Source organism: Scatophagus argus, chromosome 3 (assembly GCF_020382885.2).
Source record: "Scatophagus argus isolate fScaArg1 chromosome 3, fScaArg1.pri, whole genome shotgun sequence".
NCBI lineage: Eukaryota > Metazoa > Chordata > Actinopteri > Scatophagidae > Scatophagus > Scatophagus argus.
In genome coordinates, this window is record NC_058495.1 from 13,126,310 (window position 1) to 13,144,921 (window position 18,612).

General features: G+C 45.5%; 1 protein-coding gene across 3 annotated transcripts; it reads left to right on the top strand.

Annotated features, from left to right (window-relative positions):
* The first annotated feature begins 376 nt into the window (after positions 1-376).
* LOC124056349 (rootletin-like) lies at positions 377-18,599 on the top strand. Of its 3 annotated transcripts, none has more exons than XM_046383716.1 (37): positions 379-755; positions 1,072-1,198; positions 1,289-1,431; positions 2,098-2,289; positions 2,373-2,456; positions 2,551-2,642; positions 2,775-2,940; positions 3,036-3,142; positions 3,259-3,486; positions 3,570-3,660; positions 3,818-3,904; positions 3,985-4,197; positions 4,758-4,957; positions 5,068-5,250; positions 5,803-5,947; positions 6,053-6,199; positions 6,571-6,801; positions 7,117-7,310; positions 7,390-7,517; positions 7,761-7,930; positions 8,019-8,198; positions 8,822-8,956; positions 9,052-9,195; positions 9,750-9,988; positions 10,101-10,260; positions 10,379-10,546; positions 10,638-11,061; positions 11,677-11,840; positions 11,940-12,060; positions 12,163-12,326; positions 12,849-13,064; positions 13,412-13,636; positions 13,723-13,872; positions 14,091-14,291; positions 15,826-15,957; positions 17,057-17,230; positions 17,732-18,596. In XM_046383716.1, exons 1-37 carry the CDS (start codon positions 699-701, stop codon positions 17,816-17,818), a joined length of 6,069 nt encoding a protein of 2,022 aa, XP_046239672.1. In that variant the 5' UTR covers positions 379-698; the 3' UTR covers positions 17,819-18,596. The 3 variants fall into 3 exon arrangements, with proteins under 3 accessions (XP_046239673.1, XP_046239672.1, XP_046239671.1); XM_046383715.1 differs by having other exon boundaries at positions 380-755; positions 1,286-1,431; positions 17,732-18,595; XM_046383717.1 differs by lacking the exon at positions 15,826-15,957 and having other exon boundaries at positions 377-755; positions 1,286-1,431; positions 17,732-18,599.
* Positions 18,600-18,612: the final 13 nt, after the last annotated feature.

The following is an 18,612-nucleotide window of genomic DNA, read 5'->3' on the forward strand; positions in this document are numbered from 1 at the left end:
GGGAAAACGCACAGTATATTAGGGTTTGTACAAAGGTATGAGACAAATCGCGCCCTGTATTGATACAGTAAAGAAGAGTGGCTTTTAGTTTTCAGAACAGGACGACCCTGTACTATATTGGACAGGTGGCAACCCATGGAGCATGCGAGCTCACTTCAGCCCCGGGCCCTGCATGCTGATAAATCCGGCCCTGCAGCTAATAACTCTAAAGCTGCAAATCTGGCAGTTTTTTGATGCTCAGTTGGACTGGCAGTGCTAGAAACCTGCAGGTTTGATCAACAATCAAAAATTTATATATATATATATATATATATATATATATAATGGGGTAGGTCTGTTTTATTTGGGTTTCGGCTTCTCTTTGTTGGGTCCTGGAGGATTTTGAATGAGAGCAGTGAGAGTGGAGTAGTGGAGGTGGAGGTGGGAGGGTGTGCATCTTAAACCCTACTAATCCTGCTGTCCTCAATCTCTGCCTGCCTGTGCCGGAGGAGGAGGCGACGGGACGGACGCACACACCGCTCCTCAGCCACCAAACTTTATCGGCTCCAACGGCAGCGCACAAACCAGCTCCATATTGCGAACTTTTTTCATCGTCATCTTTGGAAAACAAACGGAGGTCAGTTCAGCTTGTGAAGACGAAGCGTTTGCTCGGAGTTAATCCTTTTCGCGGAGGATTTTAAATATCTGCTGACGACGCGATGAGCGCTGCGGAAAACTCAGACACCGACTCCAACAAACTGGAGTCTGTGATCCAGGTGAGGCACGCCGGGCCTTCCTCCATCCCTCTCCATCGCTTACAGTAATGGTGCGTGATGTGACAAATAAAGCTGCTGGCTTATGGGAGCGCTTTGTGTTGTCGTTACGCCGTGGGACTCGTGTAAAGGCACCTGCTCATGTAGCACTCCTCAAACGCATCATCATCATCGTCCTCTTTGGTTTCATTATGCGTTGTGGTCACTGCGTGTATATGGAGCTTTTTTCTACATAATTGCTGGGGCTGTCATTTCTGTCATTTTTGCTCTTTACTGTCACAAAACTAAAGCACCAAATGTGTTGTGTTTTGTGCATCAGAGGCTGGAGGAGAGTGTTTTGTCTGAGGAGAAGAGGCTGACTGTCCGGGGCCCTTCACCTGATGCCCCCCCTGCATGTCTGCCAGCACGAGTACGAGAGATTGTCACAAAGAACCTAAGCGAAAGCTGTGAGTTGCCAAAATATGACCTTTCAACATGTCAAGCTCTTAAATTGATCCCTTTCTTTGCCTAATTCTCATTTATGTCTACTTCAGCAGCTGGAGCCATGACCTCGGTCATGTCCCTCCAGGAGGAGAACCGAGTGCTACAAGGAGAGCTGGCGAGGCTGGAGGACCTGCTGGCGCACAGCCGAGCGGACCGGGATGAGCTCGCCATCAAGTATGGTGCGATTAGTGAGAGGGTAAGGCAAGAGCCTGGATAACAACAGGCAACCTCTGTAACAGACAGAGTAGGCACTGTAAAAACTCAGAGAGATACTAAATTTGAGTGGAAACAACTCCCCAGGCAAGTGTTTCTATGCATGACCACCGCCCATCATCTGCACTTTTTGTATTGGAAGTAGAAGACTTTCAAATCCTCAAGGTAATGTGCACACGGAGGGGATGCTGTGGCACTTTCCTCTTTTACCATTCCAGTATTTTTTGGTCTTTCTTTGTCTGAGATTTGCTGGTCTCCCCGGTGATGGGGGCTGGTATGAACTGAAGTGTAATGTTGCCATGGTGTCTGTCACCCTGGGTGACTGTAAACAGGGGCTTCAATGGAGACATGAGGAGGCGGGGGTGGTGGGTGGACGCCATATCTCATTTTGGGTTGAACATTATGGGCAAGTCTGCATCCAAAAACAAAATACAGTTGTCCTCCAGAAAAATAAGTTATGTGACTTATAAAACTGTTCATAATTGTTAATGATGATGAGGAAGATTTTCAAAAGAGAGTGACCTTCGGTCTTTATTCTCTTTTCCAGTGAATTAATTTTAGAGAGACTTCCTATAGATCCATGTAAACTGAAAAGCCTGAATCCAAAGCCTGAATGTTCAGTGCCTCTTACCTTTAATAAAACCCACAGCTGGAGCAGGCGCTGCGTTTTGAGACAGGAGACGGCGACCATGATTCGCCGGAGTCACGCAGCCTGACGCAGCAGAATGTGGATTTACGCCGGCGGCTGGACGAGGAGCAGGCGGCCTACAAGCGTAAACTCACTGCGTACCAGGAGGGCCAGCAGAGGCAGGCGCAACTCGTGCAGAAGTTGCAGGCCAAGGTAAGTTTGTTTAATCTAAGTCTTTAGCTGAAACGTAGTCATCAGAATGACACAAGTCAGCAAGAGCTTTCCTGCTACTTCAGGTTCTTCAGTACAAAAAGAGGTGTGGGGATCTGGAGCAGATGCTGCAGGAGAAGTCCTCAGAGTTGGAGAAACACAGACTGAGTGTGAGTGACATTTATTGATTTTGACAGTAGGAAAGCTGATTTGTAGCCACACCTTCCACAAACAAGTCTTTAACTTTCAAATCATCTCCTTTAGGGTCACAGTGAAACGTCAAACGGCCGACATCACGAAGAATCGAGCAGCAACCTGGAGGATGCTTTGATCCGTCTGGAGGAAGAACAGCAGAGGTGATCACATGAGAGATGTCACACATCGTTCTCCTGTTCTTGTGTGCATCAAACACCTCAGAAAATTTGTCCGACTTGCTCTGTCAACATCATTTATTTTCCTCCCCGTGTGTTTCCTTGTTGTGTTTTCAGGAGCAGCAGTTTGTCTGCAGTGAATGCCATGCTGCGAGAGCAGTTGGAGCAGGCCGGCTTGGCCAATGAGGCTCTCAGCCAGGACATTCGCAGGCTCACCGCTGACTGGACAAAAGCCAGGGAGGAACTGGAACAGAAGGAGTCAGATTGGCGGAGAGAAGAAGAGGTGGGACGGGAATGCTTATGAAACTGTAAATTATTATAATCGAAAGAAAAAATGTCAGTGTAATTTACTTGTTATTTCTGTCTCTGGATTCACAGTCTTTCCACAGTTACTTTAGTAGCGAGCACAGTCGGCTGCTGATGCTGTGGCGGCAAGTGGTCGGATTTCGGAGGCATGTTTGTGAAATGAAGAGTGCCGCTGAAAGGTTAAGATCAGCAACGTGTAAACTGTTTACCAAATGACGCTTTCTCCTCTGTTCTGATTTGAATCATTATTTAAATTTTGATGCCTTCTCTTCCCTCTCGGTCAACATCCTTCCAGGGACTTGTCAGATATGCGTAACGAGCTGGCTCGGGCATCCCACTCTGCTCAGGTGTCCTGTTCAAGTCTGTCCGCCACTCTGCATAACCGGGAGGGAGGAGCAGCTCTCGCCTTAGAGCGGGAGAAGGCCCTGCGGGTTCAGCTGGAGCAGCAGCTCAGAGAGCGAGTGGCAGAGATGATGAATCTTCAGACCAGAACAGACGCAGAGAGGAGTGAGCTCAACGTCAGGTCAGTGACCGTGTTCAGCTCTCTTGATTGGACTACATTTGCATGCAGGCCCTGTTAGCGGTTCTTCCTGTGTCAATTCTCAGGTTGTCCGACTCTGTGCGGGAGGGCGAGAGACTGAAGGGACAAATTGAAGAGAAAGACAGAGAAATTGTTCTATTGATGAGAAGACTTGAGGTGAGAGGTTTTTTTTTCTTTTCGTCATTCGTGTCTTGTCAAAAGCGACAGAGTTGGGAAGTCTCTATAGTCTCTTCATGGTTTTTTTGTGGTTATTAGTCTTCCTCCTCCGGATGACTGATGTTTCTGTGCTTGATTTTTGTGCATTTTCCTCCAGGAGCAGAGTGGTAACGATGAGACTGACATGCAGGTGATGAGAGCTCATACCGAGACCTTGTTAGACACCCTGCGAGACATTGCCCAGGTAAGTAAAAACTAATCTCCCGTGTGCAGAGTTTGATATCACAAAGATGCGAGTGCCTCATTTCTATTTTCTTTTACCAGACGGTCTTGTCGGACGGAGAGTCGTCATCAGAGGCAGACCAGGACAACTCTGGGGCTCCGCTGCTTGCGCTGGTTCATGGCTCCTCCCCTCACCGCTCTTCCTCTCCTCGCAGGTCAACCTCACCGTCTCGGTCCTCGTCCCTGACTCCTCTGCCCGACTCTGCGCTTTCTGCTCTGCGCTCTGCAGTAACAAGCAAGACGCTCCAGCTGCAGGTGACATGATAACGGCATGATAAAGAATCACACACACACTGCTTACATACCTCACTGCATGTTTTTGTCCTCATCCTGATGCATTTTTTAGACAATAACAGCAATAATAATAATAACAAAGAGATGGGACTATGCTTTTATTTAATTTGGAGACACCATTTAAACTTGAATCTGATGGTCACCACATTACAGTCAGCTTAACTCAATCAAAAAATCATTCCGTTTTTTTCAGTTGCACCTCGTGGTACCTCGCTGCCATGCTGACAGATTTGTAATTGTTTGTCCACTTGTTTGTGAAATTTATGCCTCCATGCGAAGACGGAGCCAGTTAATAGATTTCATTTTAAGTGCTGAGACAAAAAATATATTTAAAAATGTGTCCCTTTTACTCTTAATAATCCGCATACCTCACCATGAAGAGTTTTCACTTGAATTACATTTTTTCCCAAATAGTCCCACAAACAAAATTCCTGTCACCTTCACTGTATTGTGGTGGAGGCAGACATGTCAGAGATGGATTTCTGAAATCAGGCCTAGTAAAACTCAACCTGTGTTTGCAGGATGCTCGAGGTCGTCTGCTCTCTGCCCAGTCGTCGATACAACAGTTGCGCAAGCAGCTGTCAGAAACTGATTTAGCTAAAAGGGATGCGGAACAGCGAAACCAAGCTCTGCAGAGAGACAGGGACGCTGCTCAGAGAGAGAGGGAGACAACCCAGAGAGAAAAGGACCGTCTGAAGCAGGAGAGAGACACGCTGGCCAGGTTCGCAGACAGTTATATCACCTGTTACAATCTGCTTCTAATTCCTAAATCTTGTGACGTGTGTTGCTATAACTCTAACAATCCCGCTCACATTATTATGGACATTGCAGTGAGAAGGTGAGCTTGGAGAAGACAGTGCAGGCTGCACAGAGCAGCAACCAGATCCTGCAGATGGACTGTGAGAAGCTTCAGCTGACTGTGGCGTCCACGCAGCGAGAGCGGGATCACGAGAGGGAGGAGAAGGAGGCCGCCATTCATGAGAGAGACCGGGCGAAGGCAGAGACCGAGAGGATGTAAGTAGGCTAATTGACAGTGATTAAGTGAATGTGATGTGGACACTAATCCACACAGTCAATGTGCTTACAGGAAGCCATTCAAGAGATCTGTTTTATACAACGAGGTCTTCTTTTACGCACACAAATTGCCTCGATCTACCAGTCTGGCTCTCTGACCTCCTTAACCAACACAACCTCAGCCACTGGTGAACTGATCTGATGTAAAACTTTTATCCAAAAACATCATAGTAGAGCTACTCTGATGCCTTTACACAATGAAATTCGTTTTCCGAGTGTTTTTTGTCGAACTCACAAATAAATAATAAATAAATGCAAGAGTAGAAAAACAGTGAACCAGAGATCTTCTCTGTGTGTATGTGCCCAACAGTTTCAGAAGCTTTTTAATGTTTGTGACTGCATTTCTCATCTTCAGGGAGCTATATGACTTTATACTGGGCCCTCAAGGCTCAAACGATGCCTACCACAACACCCATGCACATGATAATCAGCCTAATAAGCCAAACTCTCCCATTAGTATCCCCAAAATGTGTCGTTCTTGTGTTGCTACAGACAAAAGCAGTGGGAGCAGAGTGAGAGTCGAGCCTCTGCTCAGCGAGGAGAGCTGTCTGCAGTGAGGGAGTCTCACCAGCAGGGGGAGGTTGAGAGGCAGCTGCTGGAGGGAGAGAAAGCCCAACTTTCTGAAGCACTCGCTCGGGTAAGAGCAAAAAAACAGCTTGTGCTTATTTCACTTTTGCAGATGTAATACTCTATGTGCTCTGTGTTTTGTATGACCCTTGCATGACACTTGCTGTCACTCCAGGCTGAGAGCAGAAATGCAGAGCTCGCTCTGCTGCTGAACAAGCTGCAGTCTGAGGATGCAGCTCTCAGGGACTCTCTGGCCAAGATGGGAAGCATGAATGAAGGCCTGGCTCAGGACAAAACTGACCTTAACACTTACATTCTCCAGGTATGGGTGTCTTTTTCATGTCTTCTTGTCTCAGTGCAGTGAACCATACAGTGCCAGTCTTTCCCCGTAGGCATTCATGATGTTGTTCACACACATATGTATAAAATGAATATCAAAGTATTTTAAATTACAGTAGAATAAAACAATAAAGTAGTTATTAAAATAAAACAACATACATAAAAGCAGCACTTAGATGACATAAGAAAGTAAAACAAAATTATAGATATGTATTTGTATTATGTATAGCAGTAAGAATGAGGGTAGTGTTAAGGTGAGGGTATGGTAATACAAGAAGACCAACGTGACAGAATAGTTTGATGTAGTTTGTCCTTACGAAATGTCCTTAATGAACTCTTCACTTTGTATCTAAGCTGGAGGAAGAGAAGGCTGTCCTGCAGGCTCAGAAACGGGAGGCGGAGCAGGAGAAGTTGACCATCAGAGATGAGCTGGTCCGCTTGGAGCAGGACCGACTGGAGCTGGACTCATCACGCATCACGCTGCACCACTCACTGCAGGATGCCGAGCTAAGCCGGGTGGGGATGGAGGCAGAGCTCCAAAGTCTCAGGGCTGAGAGAGTCAAGCTGCAGGAGAAAGTCACTCAGGTACATAACAGACTGTATTACATCATCATTTAAAGGTTCAGTCCAACCCATAAACAAAGTGGGTACCAGGAACTCATTTAGAGACACTTGGTGTTTTATGGATGTTTGTTTGCAGTTGTTTTGGTTGTTTGATTGTTTTAGAAGAATATGCGGTTCCCAATTTCTCAATACCATCAAATGACAAAAAAGAGAATTACGCAAACATATTTCCTGGAAGCATCACATTGGGAGGAGTTTTCCTGTTTGCATGTGGTTTTACATTTTATTGTTTAAGTTTTCCCTTAAATTGTTTTCTTATTTGACTTTTGTCGACAGCTTTGTGGTGAGGTCGCCTCTCTGGGATCTGAGCTGAGTCTCGCCAGAGGAGAGGGCCAGAGGAGCGAGGTGGCCTTAGAGGAAGCCGGCCGCAGTCGGGCAGAACTGGCGCGAGACAAAGCAGCGCTGGTGGTCCAGCTGACGGCGTCTGAGAGAGAAAACACTGTGCTGTCAGAGGAACTAGCTGCTTTCAGGTGTGTGTCATTGATTGTCAAGGACACATGTGTTTTTTGCACGAGCCTGTATGGGTAACTTGTGCTTGTGACCCTGCAGGTCAGAGCGGGAGTCCCTGGAAACCAGTCTGTTTGAGGTACAGCAGCAGCTTGTTCAGATGGAGTCTCGCAGAGAGCAGCTGGAGACAGAAAACCAAAACTTACGAGTCCGGTGTGAGACTGCAGCTGGTGAGTGAAAAAGAGGTAGCTACGCAGAAGAAAACATATGAAAGAAAAGGGAGAAGAGGATTTTGGGAAGGGAAATTCTTCTTCCATAAAGCACAGATGAAGTCTGTGTCACAAATGTGCCTCTTTAAGAGCTAAACTTAAGATTTTGTATCGTGAGAAAGACAGTAATATGGCAGACTAAGAACCTAATGGTTGAGTCCTGTGTTTTCCTCTCTTGGATGTTTTCCTGGATGGGATTTCCAGCTGAACTGAAGCGTCTGCGCTCAGATGGGGAGAATGTGTTGGCCCAGGCTGAGAGGGAGAAACAGGCTCTGACTCAGACTCTAAATGCTGCGCAGCTGGAGGCCCAGCAGGCTTTACGCAAGACCGTCTCCGAACATCAGGAGGAGGTGGAGAGACTGGTCTCAGAAAAGGTGAGTGGGTTCAGTGGTTCAGACCTATTTTTACTTTCAGATAAGGTGCTGATGATTGCTTAATCCGTGTCTGTGCTCTGTTTCACAGGAAGTCTTGCGCCACAGCCTGCTGATGGAACATGAGGGCACTCTGAGGAAGCTCAGGCAGGAGGCGGAGGATCAGCTCCGCAGAGCAGAGAGAGAAAGAGAGGAGCTGCAGGATGAACTGAGGAGTCTCCAGCATGACAGAGATCAGAGTCTGCTGCAGGCTGAGACTGAGAAACAACAGGTCTGATCTGAGTTCAAGAGAGGAAGACTGAGATATAATGATTTAGCATCAGATCAAAACAAGCTAATGTTATTTTAAAAGAGGATTCAGTAATTATTTAACATGATTCTGTAAGCCTTGCTTCATTGGACCCCTAAAATTGAAACAAAAATTTGTAACACGTATCATAGGAAGAAATAAAGGTGTAATAGAATATGAAAGATTATTGTTTTAAGAACTTATACAGTGTTTGGTGCTAATGGATATAGATGTGGTTTGCTTGTCTTGTATTTGGGGGCCTGTACTTGTACACTTGTTGTATTTTTTTGTGGGATTTCTCCTGGGGTGTGATTTGGGGACGGGTTATGTTTGTGGCTGAATCTTATTGATGTTTTGCTGATGCTGATGGATGAAGATGGATGAGGTTTGTTGTTGGTTAATGTGCCTCAGTAGTTCTATGAGGGACGGATCATCTAAGTGACCAGACAGAAAAATAAAACTCATTCATGCATTGGTTCACTTATGATAATGATTTCAGCCCTTACTGTGGTATGTTGGCTATGTGTGGACAATGTGGCTCAACTCTGGTACATCTGTTCCCTCCCTCTTTGTTAACCAGACCTTCTCTCTCTCTCTCTGCCCAGGCCCTTTCTGTGAAGGAGGCAGAGAAAACAGTTTTGTCTGACAGGGTGTCCTCCCTGCAGGCTGAGCTGTCAGCTGCAGCCCTGGAGGTCGAGCGGATGTCGAGAGAAGCAGCCCATTACAAAGAGCAGGAGCAGGTGAGAGGACTTCCTGTCTGAGTTTATCTCCATCTTATCCAACACAAGTGCATAAGGGAGACTCAAAGAATTGATTTGTTGTTGTTTTTACACAGATCAGAGTTGGTGCTCTGACCAGCGAGCTGCTGGAGCTTCGCTCTCAACAGGACGATGCAGCTTCAGTCCATGAAAGGGACGTCCACAGTCTGCGAGAGACTTGTGCAGACCTTCAATCACGTGCTGACGTTGCTCTGAAAGAGGTAGATGATGGTGTGCAAGCGGAAATATGACGCAGTACAGATCAGAGAGGAAACATGACAATGACAATCATGTGACAAATTAAAATTTGCTTAAATTTGCTGAAGAATATGAACATTTCCTTCTCTGCATTTGAAAGAGTTGGAATATTGAAACAGCTGAAATACAAATACTGAAAGAAGCTGAAGCAGCAGCTCAAATGAAAGTGCTCAATGGCGTGTAGTGATAGATAATAATGAGAGCTTCGTGCCTTATTATTAATACATCATTTTTTTCTAGTTTAGATTCAACTTAATTGTCTTGGCACGGAGTACCTGTACTGAGAGCCTGCCCTATCTTGTGTGGCTAATAAAGTTTAGATCATTAAGTTCCTGGATGTCCACCAGAATTTTGCTCATTGGCAGCCAAAGCCCCACCACATTTTAAGTGAAAAATGATGCGATCGCCTGTGAACTAATGGAAAACAGACCTTCCTCTGGGTGTTATGAGATAGTTCACCACATTTTGATTCTGTTAGGTTACATTATCTTGTCCACACATGACTTTCGTCCTCCAGCTGGACCAGTGTAGAGCTTCTCTGTCAGCTAACGAGGAGAGCCGAGACCAGCTGAGGCGGGACTTGTTGGACATGGAGCGACGTCACAACCAAATTCAGGACGCAGCGGAAAAGTACAGAAGAGAGTTGACAGAACTGAGACGCAGCCTCGCCGACGTCATCAAGGAGAGAGACACGGTCGGCCAGTCAAACGGTCAGCTGAGAGAAACTCTGCGCAGTGCAGAAACGGAGAGAATCAGGTGAAAGCTTTTACGAATGGGAAAGTATTTGTTAACAAACAGTAAGTGCGATGTTCAGAGTAGAAAGGTTTTCCTACTCACTTAGTGTGCATGTGTGTTTTGGATTTTTCAGTGCGAAACGACAGTGTGAGGAGAAGGAGCAGAGGCTGGCTGTGCTGGAGGAGAACTTTTCATCGACGCAGAAGGAGGTGACGGAGCTGCGGAGCTGTCTGAGAGAAGTTGAAAGGTCGCGACTGGAAGCTCGACGAGAGCTCCAGGAGCTCCGCAGGCAGGTCTGTCACCCCTCCTTCACACCTCTGTGACATTTAGAAAGAGGCTTTGTTTTCAGGCTAAACTCAGGTTTTTCCTCGTGGAGTGACTGTTGTGATGTCGTGCTTTTCTTGGCTCCAGCTGAAGGTTCTGGATGTAGAGAAGGAGCAGAAAGCGCGGGAGGTGGCAGAGCTGGAGACTCGTCTGGCCTTGGAGGAGCAAAGAGAGGAGGAGAGAGGGAAAGAGGCTTTCACCCTCAAACAGAAGCTAACTGAAGCTGAAACGACTCGAGACTCCCTCAAGAAAGAGGTAAGGAGGGAGGAGACATGTCTAGACTCTTTGCTCATCTTCTCTGATGTTCTTGATGTGCGACTTTTCATTCTTTTATTTTTCAATGCAGCTTTCTGTGACTCAGAAGCGCCTGGTGGAGTCCGAGTCAGGCTGGCGGGGCTGCGAGCGAGAGCTGAGTGCTCAGCTGCAGGAGGCCCGTGGCTGCGAGAAGAAGCTGCAGGATGAAGCCAAGAACCTGGCCCTGCGTGCTCAGGCAGCTCAGGACTCCGCTGCTCAGTCCAGTCTGCAGCTGAGCGAGGCCCAGGGTCGACTGGCCGCCACAGAGGCTGAGCTGACCCGGGCCGAGGCCGCAAAGAGGGATCTGGAGTTTCGCCTGAACAGCATTCAGTCGGCGCTGACGCGAACACTGGGCATCGGAGCAAGCGGCAGAGGATGCCGAGGGAGGAGCCCAGGGGGGAGCTCCACATCACCAGGATCTATGTCACGCCACCACAGCATCTCACCGCTGCGCTCCTCGCTGTCGCCTCCCAAAGGTAAGAATGGAACATGTAGCTTTACCTGTGCAACAGTGGAACTTATTTAGACATTAAATAAAGCTCAGGAACTGCAAAAAATAGTGTGTGTGTGTGTGGTGGGGACCACACTCATCTCTAATAAGATAGTCATAGAGCTTTTATTAACACTGACAAGAGCAACATGTTTTTGCTCAGTGCTTCATAAGGCTAATTAAGATGTGCAGTAGGTCAAAAAGACAAAATACTAATTAAAGGTAGACTGTGCAGGAAAATTACAACTATGTACAGACTCATAGAAATATAATCCTTCTCAGTCTTTGCTTAGGATGCAATATGATGCATATATTTTCTCATTTGCTTAGTATTTTCCTTATCTGTAGTGTTCAAGTTGTTTCTGGGTGTCGAGGATTCTGGAGAAAGTCAGTTTATTGTTGAGTCTCATTCCCAGGTCACCAAATACTGACAGTTTCCATCAGTTTCTATTTGACGACCAGGGTTATAATGCACAGCAACAGGCATATCCTGCATAGTATGTCTTAATAAAAATGAGAAAGTTGTGATCAAATCTGTCCCTTCTTTAGATACCCTAACTATGTATACAAGGGACCACAACACTTTGTTTCATTTTTGCAGAAATACAAATAAGCACCCCTGAGAAGACTTTAGGCTCAGGTGCTGTATCTCCTGAGAGAGGGGACACACCGCTGCCTCTCCCTCAGCCAGAGCTGGACCCCGACACCCTGCGAAGTGATCTGAGAGACTTCCTCCAGGAGCTGCGTGAGGCACAGAGAGAGCGGGTAAAAGTTGAAATGCATCACAGAGTAAACTTAAAGCATAATTCGGAGATATTTTTGTGTTTGCATAGTTCAAGTCTTTGTTTACTGCTGATTTTGAAGGATGATGCCAGATGCCGTCTGGGGGTCCTGCAGCATGAGGTGCAGGAGCTGACGGGCGAACGAGACTCTGTTCAGAGTCGTCTGACTCAGCTACAAAACACCTTACAGGAATGCCAGGAAGGTAACGCTCGTCATTTGTCCACGTCGTCTCAGAATTAAAACCCCAACTGAAAGGACAAAATGATCTCAATCTTGTGATGTGCGTTAATGTGTGTCACTGTAGGAAAGCGTGGACTGGATGAGCGTCTCACCACCACTCAGATTTTGCTCCAGCAACAGGAGGAGGTGGTGAGAAGAGGTGACAGAGAGAGGAGGGCTCTCACAGACAGGGTGAAGGATTTAGAGCGAGCGCTGCAGGCCTCTGAGATGGATAAAAAACACACACAGGTACACGCTTGTTTGGGTACTTGTGTCATACATTCTGTATATTTGTATTGTCGCTTGCACAGCAGTGACCACCGATCTGCCATGATCACCATATGGCAGCACTCAACAGCAGAACCGCGTCTAGCTGTCCTGCTGTCAGGGAAAGTAATAACAACAGATGCTACGCACACACATGGTGTTACACCTCTTGTGGTGTCAAATGTCATCTCTGCCTGTGTCAGTTTTTAATGCCAGCACCTTTCAAAATAATTCACCTTCTGGACAACAGGAGGGGCAGGGAAGTGAAAGAGAGATTCTTTCAGGGATTTGTTGTTGTTTAGATCATTTTTTGAAATATCTCAGGAGGATTTATGAAGTGATGATTAAGCTGAAGCTTAGATGCAGCTGTGGATCATCTGTTGTGTGTTTCTCTGTAATCTTGATTGAAAACTAAAGTTTCCATCATACAACAAAGAGTTCTGCTCTTAAAACATACACTGACTGGTCTTGAAAAGGATCTCTGTCCTCCTTTCATCTCTGCAGGAGCAGTTAAATAAGCAGCGGGCTGCTGAGATGCGACTGGAGGCTGAGAGGAGGCGTCTGCGGGAGGCACTGGAGGCAGCTGAAGCCCGGGCCACCAGGGTGGAGCTGGGGAGGCGCAGTTTGGAGGGGGAGCTGCAGAGACTCAGACTTAGTCTGGGAGACCGGGAGTCTGAGAGCCAGACCTCCCAGGAGCGTCATGACTCTCTGCTGAAACAGGTACAGTGGAATCAGTTTATGTTCACATCCTCGAGAGTTCGATGTGATTATTTTTTAAATAAAAGCAAAGCTTGTGGCGCAGTTTTGTGATGTATTTACCAGAATTCAGAATTTACCATAAGTTGCATTATATAATTTGATGATATTTGGGTCTGTATTTATTTTTTTTTTAAGTTAGTTTAGGTTCATTTAACATTTGTTAAATAGCACTAAACACAAAGCAAAGCTGGGACTGACAGAAAACACAATGGAAACAGCTGACTGACCTTTACTGACCTTTAAGAAAACAAAACTTTTGTCTTTTTGTTGGTTTGCCGACTGGACTAAATTTGATCTACAAACTGCAGGTGGCCGAAGGAGAAGCCCGTGCGTCTCTGCTCCAGAGAGAGGTGGACAGACTGAGTCAGGCTCTGCTCAAAGCACAGGAAGAGGAATCTTTTCTCAAAGAGAAAATGTCTTCCCTCAAAAAGAGCCTCCAGGAAGCCGCAGCTTCTCACAACGGTGCACAGGGTTGTCTGGCCTCTCTGCAGAAGAGGCTGAGTGTGGCCGAACAGGACAAACGGCTTCTGCAGGTGAGTGAGGAAAAAAAGGAAAAAAGGCCGTGGAAAATGTTGATGGGAACTGGTCAGTGATGTCATAGTTTCTCTGTACCAATAAGGAACGAATGGACGAAGCCCGGACCTCATTGCTGGATGGCAAGAGGAATGTGTCCACCCTTACTGAGCGCGTGCAAAGCTTGCAGGGTGAGCTGAACCAGAGTGAGCTGAGACGAGAGGAGCTGGAGGCTGAGCTCAACAACACTCGCGAGGTGAGGGAGGCAGTAAATCTGTGAGTCAACAAACATCAACCCAACCAAGTCCTCAGCAGAAGAACATTACACCACCTGCTGAGAGAGCTGCTGATCTTTAGCGATGACTCTGCAGAAGAAAAAGTGTCCAAAAAGTATCCAAATATCTAATGTAAAACATTTTCTACATTCTGTGTGTGCTTTTGGAGACATGTGATCTTTAATCTTCCCTTGGTCAGGCTCTGCGTCAGCGCTCGGCCAGTCTTGCAGAGGCCCAGCGCAGCGCCCAGTCAGCGCAGACAGAGCGGGCTGCTGTAGAGGAGCGACTGCGTGGGCTGCAGCGAGCGGTTGCCATGCTTGAAACTGAGAAAAAAGATGCTGAGAGACAGGCTGTGAGGCTGGAGAAAGACAAGAATGCACTGAGGAACACACTGGATAAGGTCAGCACTCTGTCTCATGCACAACAAAGGTGAAACTTGTTTCATTCAGTCATGTCTTTACAAAACAGTCGTTGGTAAATTCAAAAAGTCAAAGTTCATGCACTGTATGGACACATTTGTGTTATGTGTTTTTGTCTGAATTTATGTGACAAAGATCCCATTCAGAAACACTTTTCTGTTCATTTATAAACACCATAACTATACAAGGGTACAACGTGACCTATTTTTTCCATCTTTTTGTTTTTGATTTGTGTCCCAAACCATGCATTGCTGAGAGCTCAACACACTGCAAAATGGGCAGCAAATACAGAAAATCTATACAGAAGTGCCACAAGCAGCATTGGTGACAATGGAAAGTGTTTCCAGGGGACACTAAAAAGTGATGAACACACCACTTGTCTTAACACTCTGGGCTTGAGTGCCACATTCTGCAGCTGGATGTTGGACTTCCTCACAAACAGACCCCAGACAGCTCAGACGGTGGTCGCACCTCCTCCACTCCATGATGAACACCAGAGTCCCTCAGGGCTGTGTGCTCAGCCCCCTCCTGTTTGCACCGTCCACTCATGACGGCAACCTCAGACATGAGGAGAACTCTGTTATATAAATGATGATGAGAGTATCGAGAGGAAATAATAATCTTGCACAGACTGATGTTTAACAAGGTGATGCTCACACACACATATCCACCCATATTTGGATCAGTGGAGTTGAGGTGGAGCAGGTGGACAGCTTTAAGTTCCTGAGAATCAACATTACAGAGAAACTGTCATGCACACGTCTCATCACACGTCTCCACCCTCATAAAGAAAGCTTAGAAAGGACTGTTCTCCTCGAGGAAGCTCAGTCTTGTAAACCTGTTAACTTCTTGTTAACTTTTACAGAGGAGCAATATAAAGCATCCTGACTGGAAATATGACAAACTGGCGTTGGTCCTTGCACAGTCCTGGACACGAAGTGACAGTGAGTGATGCATCTCCCGAGTGTTTCTGATATCTGTGAGGTATCTGCTGATGTACCACAGTGGACCACATGTACTGCAGCCTGAACTTACCATTCACACCCCATCTTTGAGAATTTTTATTTTTTTTACTGTTTATTCATTAGTTTATATTTATTTTTGTTTTTATGTGTAGCATTGGGAGTTACAACTGGAGTTTTTTTAAATACAATCTTGTGCTGTACAGTGACATATAAATAAATCTTAAATCTTGTTGCCCCATCAAAAAAACACAGCAACAACATGTGTCTCCCAGCCATGTTCATCACTTTTTAGAGTCCCGTGGAAACAGTCTCCGTTGTTGTCTGCGCTACTTGAAGCATGTTTCTGTATTTGATTGTGTTCTCGCTTTGCAGCATTTTTCTGAATGCTGCACATGTTGTCCAGTTGGTGAAGATGTTTTCTGAAGTTGCAGTGCATTGAGCTCTCAGAGCTACCGAAACATAGACTTTGAAATCCTAATCAGGTTCTCATTATGACTTTTTTTTTTTTCACACGCTTTGGTTACATTTCCATGAATGCAACTTTCATTAGGTCGAACGTCAGAAGCTGAAGACTGAGGAAAGCAGCATGCGGATGTCTGCAGAGAAAGGCCGCTTGGATCGCTCTCTGAACACCGCTGAACAAGAGCTGCAGGAAGCACAACAACAAATACTGATGCTGCAGGTGGGCAGCAGCCGACTGATCGAACCAGCACGCTGCCTCGATGACTCCATAAACCATATACCTATAAATGTACAACAAACTTCTGTTGGCAGAGTGAATGTTGTTTTGTCTTCCTAACCTCTGCTGGAGAGGGACTGGACCGAGTAGCCTGAACTCCATCATATTTCACTGAAGGACAAAGCTGTGCACATGCTTTATAGAGCCATTCACACCTTTTATAGTGAGCACGGTGTTGTCTTTAACATGTCTACTTAGTTCCATTGTTTGGGTTTCATAGGTTCCTATGGCGTGTACATCATCATTTTCCTTTCACATTTATTAAACTAGAGCACCTCCAGTTAAAAGACTGTTTACATTTTGTCTTCACTGACTGGAGTAACAGAGGATTTTGTTTGCCTGAGAAAATGACTTAAATAACAGAAGATTGGACGAAAGACATTTCTGAGGAGCTTCATTTTGCCGTTATGGTGCTAAACAACCATCAAAACTATGTTTTTTATGTACCACAGACATGCAAAAAAACAGGCAAATAAATAAAGCTGCAGTGGGTTTCACAGGAATCCCAGAAGAGTCATTAAAGTTGTTTATTTCATGCTGGTTTTACTTTTCAGGCCACTGTTAGTTTCTCTTAATGTACATACTTTTCCCTGCTTGTCAAAGTGTCATTTGAACAATTTTCTTTCCCAACCCCCGACCAAACACGTTTCCTAAAGCTCTCAAAAGATCAGTACATTTTTCAAATAAATACATTTCCAGGACAATATCAAACCATTACATTGGAGGAACAGTTTGGTCTTTTCTTTGCATAGCCTCTTCAGGGTTCTTTACAGGTATAAGTCTGAATAAAGTATCTATCTATCTGCATCACAGCACATCCCATAAGGTCATTTATGGTTGCATTTGCATTTTTCCAGAAAGGGATTAGGTTACTGCAACTCCAGAAAACATGAGTATGTTTGAGTATGTTTTGTAGAACCTACAAAAGAGCCAAAGTCTCTTCATCATTGTAGACATTTGGACAGACTTTCTCTAATTTTCCTCTGTTGTTAACATTTTCTTGTCTTTCACGGGTGTGTGTGTTTATGTGTGTTTTGAGTAGACTCAGCTGGCTGAGATGGAGCAGTCACACAGTCTGTGTGAGAATCTGGTGAGGCAGCGTGACGAGGCCCAGCGGGACTTGGAGAGGCTGAGAAGCAGCTACAGAGACGTGGAGCGAACGCTGGGCACCAGAGAGCGAGCTCACCGACACCGAGTCAAAGGCCTGGAGGAGCAGGTACGCACACCATGCTGTGGGAGAAGTTTAGCAAGTTTAGTCTTTCTCAGGTTAGACCTTTTTTCATTCTCTGCTCTGACTGAGCTTGTCTCAGACAGAATATTTGGAAGAGTCCACATGTTTTGAAGAATAAAAGTAAAATCTGAGGAGAATACTAAAGCAGAAGAGAGCAGCAAAATGCTGACTATAAACAGTATATAAACTAGACTGCATATACTGTAACAATGAATAGATGCTCTGATAACACCTCAAAGCCATGGGGGTATTGGCAATATTTTAAAAAATGATAAATTATAAATATATTTTTGTATTTTCACTCAGCCTGATTCAGTCACTTCTCTGCTGTTTCCTCATGTTTTCTTTCAGCCCATATCCAGCACATTTAAAGAATACACTACAACAGTGTAAATCAGAAGAACACCCCCATCCACCAGGGTTGGTCTGTCTGCAGTGTTATCCCAAATTTAAAATGCACTTTTGTCACCCATTGTGTTGTTGTAGGTGTCCACCCTGAAAGAGCAGCTGCAGCAGGAGATGAAACGGCGGCAGCCTTCTCTTCCATCCTCCTTGTTGTCGGCAGGAAAATGAGAAGCACCAACACACTACACGTTGAAACTAGGGAACGCCCACTGATCGTCAGTGTGTGCAAGCAATATTTTCCCACAGGAACTTCCCTAAAGGTGTTCTTGGTCTAACTCTACTGTGTAAAATAGGATTTGTTTTACTTTGTCACACTGAAATGAACCGGCATTTTGATGGTGATTTATTGACGTTTTGTACAGTGAAGAACACTCGACCCGCAGCACAATGATGGCTGAGGGAGTGCAGCGATGCGATTCAACAGCTGCTCTGAAAACGCCAGCAGCCTGCTGGCAACCATCTGTACTTGATCCTTTGCTCAACATCTTCCCAAACTTCCTGTTCATATTCAAGAAGGATCCCAAAATCAGATCTGCCAGTTGTGTGGTTTGGCTTCGATTCCTGCACGTTTATATTAGCAGTCAAAGACACTAAGAGGAGTGGAAGGTCTTCACTGTTTGCGAGTGTCAGGAAACAAATGAACTGAACGTAACGAGGGAGCTGCACTGTATTTTCTCTCTCAGAAATGGATTTTACTGGCTGTGTCTGTATGGACCAGCATGTATACGTATGATGGTACATTTACAGTATGTGTTTTTTATTAGTATCAGTTTTACTAGGTGTACATACTTCTTATTTACCGTATAAACGCTGGCAGACTGACGATTAATGACAGCAATATGAGTTGTATGGACAGTCCACATGGAAGCCACATGTTTACAGGAGAATAAACTCACTGTGTGCACCATAATTCATGTCTTTCATAAATACCTTTCAGCACACTGAGCTGCAGCTTCAGATTA